Genomic DNA, 8,180 nt, shown 5'->3' with positions numbered 1-8,180 from the left:
AGTGCAGTGGCTCCTGGATGACTCAGGATTCAGTTTCTCAACAGGACGGGAGCAGACCGACTCTGTGTCTGCTCCAGCCCAGAGGAGCGCTCATAGACTCTTATCCCTGAGACCTGGGAATCAACTCCAGGTCCCATGTACATTGCCAAAACTTCTCCCATTGAACTACAGCCTTGGCCCCAGAGTCAGGTACTTGGATTCAGGGGGCTTTAGGTGTACAGTCTTAAGCTACAGTCCTTGGCTTGTTAGAGGCTGACCCAGAGAAGGGTAAGGACTGCCCAGATCCTCAAGGCTTAGAGACTGGAATCAGAGTTCCCGTGATCTTTAGCAGGCCACTGTGTAAGGACATGCTGCCCCAAAGCTCTCTCCATTCTCCTGGCATCAGCTTCCATTCTAAGTACTCCAGATACGAACAGAGCCAGACACATCACCCCTGTGCCTCCCATAGGTTGGTCATAGAAGATGCCAAGGGACCAGAAGTCACCCTGCAAATTCTAAGTGACAGCCTGCTGCAGGTCACACTGCGCTGCAAACTGTACCTCTCATTCCTGGAGTAAGTACCCATGGCACTTCCTCCCCATGCTGCCAGGAGGCAAGACTGACAAAAGCCATGTGTCACCATAAGGATCACAAGTACATTCTTCTTGGACATGTTTCAAATACTGACTTACAGGGAAACTGAGGTATGGAATGGGGACACGGCCTGCCCTGGGTCATTCAGTGAGTCTGCAGTAAGGGCTCTCTCCCATGCTATTTGTGCATGTGGGCACCCCGGTACTGATGGGACAGTCTGGGAAGGGACTGGGATTCCTGAACCAGGCAGCTGAAGCAAGAGAATCCGTTCCCTGGCATGAGTCTAAAACTAGGTACAGTTCTAGTTCCTACTGCAGTAGGTTAGGAGTCCATCTTCACAGCTCTGAACTGAGTGGTACACGTGGCCACCTGCAGAGACAGTGATAGAGATACATGTTGGCTAGTGAAGTAGGGAGGGTCACAATGCCTTTTGGGAATATACCAGTTCCTGCCTTTCTTGGGAATGTGGTTTTTTGGTGTAACTTTACCACTAAATGCAGGATGCTATGACCATTCCACCTGGAATGCATTTGGTCTATCTGGTGTCAGAAGCTCAGCAGACCCCTCAGTGAGTGCTTGGATGAGAGGTATTAAGCCTAAAGAAGCACTGTGACTGGGTTGAGGGGCCCTGAGATATGTGTCTTTCAGCCTTGGTTGGGATAGTGTGGCAAGAGTAAGACTCATGACCCAGTTGGGAGAGCATGTGTCCTATCTCAAGGTCACACTCAGTGCAGGTGTCTGCTGCCCTTGTGAGGATCTTGGCCCAGTGCTTCCCTGTCTGCCAACAGATTCTGTATTTTAAAGAGCTCTCCTAGTTTCTAATGCAAGCTGCAGCCAGCTCGTGACTTCTGGTCTCAACCTTAGACTGGCTGGGAGCCTGCCCAGACTTACTGTCCCTACAGGATCCTGTGGCTGGAAGCCATCAAGAACATACGCATTGGAGTACGGCTAGAACAGATAGGGAACAAGACCCAGGTGGCCTTCGAGGAGTGCCACGCGCCACCCGGAAGCCTGAATGTTGAGATTCTGAAGCGGTGAGCACCTCTGAGTTCTTTCTGAGGCTCTCCTGAGCACAGCAGGTGCTGGCTCCTCCTGCACTGGCCCAGCCCTTTCTGCAGCGGTCCTTCTCTGGGCTGGGGCTGCCTCTCCTTCAAAGCCACAGACTGCACATGTCACCTATCCGTCTCTCCTACCTCCACACTCAACCTCTGCCTAGCTACTTCCTAACAGTGGGTCCTGGTCAGCTACTGACTTCTGGGAGCCTTGGTTTATGGCTCACAGAACTCAGCCCACATGGATCAGTCCTAGGGAGGACATGGACTAACCGACTTACATAGCACAGAACCTGACACCCAAGGGGGTTAATTATTCATGGATCCATTGCCAGTGGAGCCACTTCCTGCTTGAAAATCCCAAAGACTTTTATAAAAGATCAAATACAAATCAGGACATTATGTAGAAAATCCGAGGAAAAAAATAACACATGGATGGGGTGGCCAAGAAGAAGAAGGAGAGGACGTGGGAACACTGGGAAAGGAGAAGGCAGCTACTGGGACCTTCCTGCTGTCCTGCCTAGAGGGGTTTTCCTCAGTGGTGCTTGGCTTCCCCCTTTCCTGCCCATGCCTTTAGTACAGCCTGTGTATACCTACCTGTCATTCCTCCCCTAGATCAGACACCCTGTTGCCAAACCAACTGCTGAAACTGGTAACCGACATCCTGGAGGAATCCCTGCCTTTCCTCCTCCAGAAGATAGTGAGTCACCAGGGGAGAGGGGTGTGGTCCCCAAGAGAGACCCTCTACCATGGCCCTATTCCAGCAGGGAACCCCCTCTTCTCTCTCTCTAGGTGTGCCCTGTGACCACAAACCTGATCAACTTCCTGCTGGAAGACATGCTACACATTATTCTTCGTATGTAGCTGCTGGTCAGATGTCCCTTGCCATGTGCCAGGCACTGTCTATAGGAATATACCCAGAGACAGGACAGCCCTGCCTATAGGAAGAATACTTTCTAATTGGGAAAAAGATGGGACAATATAGTTTGCAACTGTCATATGTAACTTCCCCTCTGAGCTCCAGTTTCCCTAGCTGTCAAGCAGGATCAATAGAAGGCATGTAGGCAAGGCCTGCTAGAACAACACCAACAACCAGGTACAAAGCCATCATGCAATAAGTGTTCCTTATTTCAGGAGGCTCATGCTCAGCTGTCAAAACCCTTAAGGCTGAGCAAGGGGGAGGGGATTTCTCCCACAGCATCCTTCCCACCTCTGTCTCTGGCTGAGTTGGGTTTCATTTCTGCACCACAGCTCCAGTCACCTCGGGTCCCAACGATTTCCAGTACTATTTGACCACCACAGAGTTCACAGAGGGAGCCATCCTGATGAGAGTGGAGGTGAGAGACCCTCGGCCTCCATAGGCCCTTGGGAACCTGCTGAGGGGAGGAGGGGCAAAGAGAAAGGGAGACAGGGCTTCCCAGGATGGGAAGGAGCAAAGCCTGAAGAAGACAGGCAAGAAAGGAGCTGAGAAAGGGGAGTGGTCAGTGAAAGAGGAAAGCGAGCAGGTTAGGGCAGCAGGAGAGCAGCTCAGTCCACTCCCAGATGGGGAAACTGTGGACAGAGAATGGCTGAGGACTGCCCAGCCCCTGTCCACTGCTCCTTCATGTCTGTCTGTAATGCAATGTGGGAAGGACAAGAAGGTCCAGGAGGGCAGGGTCCAGAGATGAGAGTGGAGCTCTGTGGAGACAAGGAAGCCAGGCTCAGCTCTAGCTCTTCCCTCGTGGAGGATCTGAATGAATGACATCACCTCTCTGGGCCTGTTTTCTTGTGGTCAGATGGTGACCACAATGGCTCCCATCTGATGATAACACACTGTTGGTTCAAATGAAAGTGTGCCTGCTGGAGTTATGCATGGTGGACTGTGACCCGGTGACCACCATGGGAGCTGTCCCCACTGAGAGTCTTTCCTCCCTCATTTCTTTGAAGCTTGTGACTCCCTGTGGCCCACACCAGCGGCCACCAAGGTCAGAGCACATGGTTCCCCCACCTCTCCCAGGATTACCCCAGAACAGCATGGCAGATCTTGCCTTTTGGCTAGAAATCTACAATGACATCCTGGCCTGTCTCTACACCAGCCAGGAGATCTCCGTCGAGCCCCGGGACTCCTTGGTGAGTGCTGGGGGATGGGCAGGAGAGAAGAACAAAATACCCCTGCCTGGTTCTTACACAGTGAAACCAAGGCCCCAGTCACAAAAGCCACTTCCCCACCCAGAACAGAAGCCCCTTTATCTGAGAAGAGGAACACTCGCACCCTTCTCTCTTCATACCACATACCCATTCTTACACAGCAGATATTTATAAAAGCCTGCAGTGTGCTGGCCCTGTGCACACAGGTCCCTACCATGCAGAGATCAGAGAGCCACAGGGGAATTGAAACTAAACAAGAAATGTTCTGGTAAATGAAAGGGTTGTGGGGAGTGTTCAAGAGAAACACTGAGATGGATGACTGGAGGGTACAGAGTTTATTAGAATAGCTATTAACACTATAGACAGACACTCGATGGGCAACAACGTGGCAGTCTCTGAAGAAGGATTCAGAGCCTCCCCTGTTGTCATATCCTTCTGTTCTCCAGTGTGGGGGTGTGGGGGAGGGGCAGGGTGAGAGGCCAGGCCCTCTGTTCTCCAGGCAGGGGAGAGGGGGCAGGATCAGGATGAGAGGCCACATCCTTCTTTGATGTTCTCATTTCCCTGGTGAGAGTCTGATCCCAGGACTCGTTTAGCTAAGAACTCACAGACAATGTCTCAGACAGTGCCTGCCCGTATCTGTGAGAGTAAGCCACTATAAATATCATTCGTAGCCTGGGCAGAGGCTGGGTTCTAATGGTACATTATTACAATAAGTAACCAGTCAGCTTTGCTTAAAGCAACCAGGGCAGCCAGAAGGCCACCTGGGTGCTGCTGCTAGGGAAGGCATTCTGAGGGTGGCCTCTATGCTGGTAAGGACACACACACACATACATACACATGCACACACATATACATACACATACCCACACACACATACACACACATACATACACATACACACACACACATACACACACATACACACACATACATACACACATACATACACAAACAGCACACACACATACACATACATACATACACATAGAGCACACTCACACACATATGCACACACATGCACATGCAAATGCCTTCCAGGGCTGATGGGAGCAAGGCCACTGCATACATCACTGCTCAAGAGCCCACAGCAGCTTCTCACTACTCCCAGAGTAAAAGCAAGGCTCCCAGACAATCTGATCCCCATTTCTCTCCAGCTCTGCCTCCTGAGTCCCTGCGCTCTCAGCACACAGGCTGCACTGACTCCTGGCTCAGTGCTTTGCACACCTCTCTCTCTCCCTGAAACACTCTTCTCTTCACTGTTAGGCTCAGTACGAATGCCATCTCCTCACACGGCCCCTTCAAGATGGCTGTATCTTGTGACTTGTCTTGAGCTGAGGCTAGCTTGGGTGCAGGCAGTGTGGCCAGTATGGGCAGCTGTCTCCCAGAGCCCTCAGTCTGCTCAGGACACACTTACAGGACTCCAGGGACTCTAAAGGACTTGGTCTTTGGCTTTCTAGGAAACTGGCCTCTGGGAACTGTTGTCCCTGAGTATCCCGCAGTCCCAGCCAGAGGTAGGTATGATGCCTGCTCCTTCCTCAGCACCCTGGGCTAGGCAGGCTGGACCACAAGATTCCATGGACATGTTCTATTTCTCTGCTATGGACTCCAGAAGCCACTGCACCCCTTTACGGTGTCAGGATGTGAAACAAGAGGAAGCAGGAAAGATAAAGACAGTACAAAAGCAAGATGTTGTAGAACTAGAAGAGAAACCCAGCCCCCTGCCTCATAAGAGTCTTCTTCTCCCCCTCCCAAGCTAGGGTCAAGGAAAGCCATCTTCTAACTCTCCTTTCAGTCTCTCTGCTTTAACCTCACTCAGGCTTATAATCTGACCAGAGGGAGCCAGGGCCTGATCATCAGCACCCCAGGCCCCCCCACCGTGCACCTTGATGGCTGCAGGACCACTGTCACCCAGCAGGGCTTACTGAGGCTGCATGGGACCAATGCCCCCTCCGGTGCAGTTGCCTGGGTGAGTGAGCTGCACGGATTTAGTTCCCCATGTGCAGACTGAGGGCAGGGAGATGGGTCAGCCGTGATCAATCCCACCACCATCTGCCACCAGTGTACACATGGGCAACTGCGCCCTCTGCTAAGACATCATCGCTAGTTTCTGTACTCCTTGTCTCCCACGGGGGCTCCCCAAGGACCTCCTAGGCCTTGAAGAAGTTTTGGCTGCAGACCCTCCGGTAGGTGTAGCTAGGGGTTCCAAAGGACTCCAGGGTCTCTAAAGGACTTAGTCTTTGCCTTGTGCAAAGCTTAGGCATGGCTGAGTCACAACACTGAAAGAAAACTGGAGCCACTGGAGAGAATTCTGGGAAGCATAGATGCTACCACCACCCACTGCCAAATTACAATGGTTTAATTCTGAATGCCCTGGCCTCCAAATTGGAAAGTGCCTCAGCTGAGGGGGCAGAAGAGTCATCATGCCATAGATGCACTGGGCGGCATCCTCAGGATGGAACAGGGTCCTCGGATCTTCGTTAGCATCAGTGTATGACCAAGAGTTAGCTATCCCTCTCTGGGGCGAGAAGCCCTGTACCTGTACAGATGAGACACAGAGGCATATCAACAGGAAACTAAGGGGAGCCAGCTGCAATAGTCGTCTACTTGAAAAGCTGAGGCAGAGGGATCACTTGGGTCCAGAAGTCTGAGACCAACTTGGGCAACATAGCAAGAATCCACTAAAAATTAAAAAAAAAAAGTCTGGCTTTTTTGTTATTGCTCATGGTACAGCCCTTGCCTAGTGTAATCCTCTGGGTCCCTCCCAACATGTACACGGGCAATGAAGCCGCCGGCTGCCAGAAAGGAGGGCTCCAGGACCAAAGCTGCCTTTCCACTGAGGCTGCCTCAGGTTCAGGCCTCCCCTCCCCTGCCCCCCAGGAGCAGCCAGCGCCATCAGTGGCCCCTTTCCCAGGGAGACCCATACACAGTGAGGGGAAGACAGCAACACGGGTATGGGGTGAGGACCATGAGAGAGAACAGAAATCCATGCAGCTGGGGCTGGGGTGAGAGGCCCTGGGTTGGGACCGACTCCAACTCTGCTCTGCCTGCTTTCCGTCCCTCACAGCATCTCCTCTGCAGAGGCGAGTTCTCCTCAAGGAACCAGGAACTTGTTGTCCAGTTTGCACCACATGGGTAACGGGTTTGAGTTGGGAAGTACGAGACAACTCTCAGTGAGGGTGGGGAGGATAGGAGTGGTGAGGGAGGGCAGCCCTTACTGTGCCTGAGGTAGGTCAGACACTCACCCAGCCCCAGATCACTCACTGACCTACTCTCTTTCCTCTGGCAGCGCTGTGGTCACCTTGGGCCCCTACCCCGCTACCATTGAGAAGCAGGTGAGTCCCTCCCTTCAGCCTTGTGCCCTAAAGGCTCCATAAATGCACATCATAAATGGTCTCAAGTCACTGACACAGGACTAAAAGGCAGAGTCATACTCTGTCCCTAATCCCATCTCAGCTTGGAGTCCTTGACTCCTACAGGGCTCTCTCTAGCTTGTCTATTTAATGAATATAACAAATATTAATTGAGCACCTACTATGTGCCTAGACTTGCCTTAGGAACAAAGATAGGTCAACTATCAACATAAAGGTCCCCATCTTTTTAAAATTCACATGCTAGTAGACATAAATAGGCCCATATAAAACTATATATTTATATGGGCCCATAAACCTCAGCAAAGCAAATTATATAGCATAGATAGAAATAGGTGATAGCACTACAGAGAGAGAACCAATCAGCGTGAGGATCAGCAACATCAGAAGGGAGTCTGGGGCCTAGGGCAATGGCTCAGCAGTCAGGAGCTGGCTGCTCTTTCAAAGGACCAGGTTCAATTCCCAACACCCACATGGAAGCTCACAACTGTCTGTAACTCCAGTTCCAGGGGATCTAACAGCCTCAGACAGACATAAATGCAAGCAAAACACCAATGCACATAAAATAAAAATAAATATACCATTTTCTTTTAAAAAGGAATCGTAGGGATGCATTGAGGCGAGCTTCTTTTGGTGGGAGAGATTCGAGACAGGGTTTCTCTGTATAGCCCTGGCTGTCCTGGAACTCACTCTGTAGACCAGGTTGGCCTCGAACTCAGAGATCCACCTGCCTCTCTGGATTGAGTGCTGGGATTAAAAGTGTATGTCATCACTGTCCAGTGGAGGTGAGCTTTTAAACAAAGACTCGAGAAGAAGTGGGGGAGGAGGGGCATGAGGGAGAAGTGAACCAAGACCCAGGACTGAGTCTCCCCAAGGGCTCAGGGAAGGGCAGGGTCTGGAACAGAAAGCAAGACATCAAGAGAGGGCAAGGCAGGTCATCCTGGGGCCATACTGGGATGACTTCTCCTCAGAATGAGACGGAGGCCTTGCTGAGAGTGTGAGCAGAGAAGCAGCACCAGAGGCCATGGGGCCTGCAGCAGGGTATCATCACACAGTGGAT

The 8,180-nt window shown here is 51.6% G+C and overlaps 1 protein-coding gene across 1 annotated transcript in view; it reads left to right on the top strand.

Moving 5' to 3' along the window:
* The window catches only part of LOC114627506, a 23,207-nt gene that overhangs the window by 8,790 nt on the left and 6,237 nt on the right, over positions 1-8,180 (top strand). Inside the window, exons 3-12 of the mRNA XM_028775347.1 lie at positions 449-553; positions 1,476-1,607; positions 2,241-2,325; positions 2,418-2,481; positions 2,877-2,962; positions 3,552-3,734; positions 5,210-5,263; positions 5,569-5,718; positions 6,817-6,884; positions 7,039-7,084. Coding sequence (XP_028631180.1) covers positions 449-553; positions 1,476-1,607; positions 2,241-2,325; positions 2,418-2,481; positions 2,877-2,962; positions 3,552-3,734; positions 5,210-5,263; positions 5,569-5,718; positions 6,817-6,884; positions 7,039-7,084 — 973 coding nt within the window. The remainder of the gene's footprint in view (positions 1-448; positions 554-1,475; positions 1,608-2,240; positions 2,326-2,417; positions 2,482-2,876; positions 2,963-3,551; positions 3,735-5,209; positions 5,264-5,568; positions 5,719-6,816; positions 6,885-7,038; positions 7,085-8,180) is intronic.

The sequence above is a fragment of the Grammomys surdaster genome, unplaced genomic scaffold (assembly GCF_004785775.1).
Source record: "Grammomys surdaster isolate TR1022 unplaced genomic scaffold, NIH_TR_1.0 254, whole genome shotgun sequence".
NCBI lineage: Eukaryota > Metazoa > Chordata > Mammalia > Rodentia > Muridae > Grammomys > Grammomys surdaster.
Note: the sequence above shows the minus strand (reverse complement) of the source record. Positions and strands in the feature narration are given on the sequence as shown.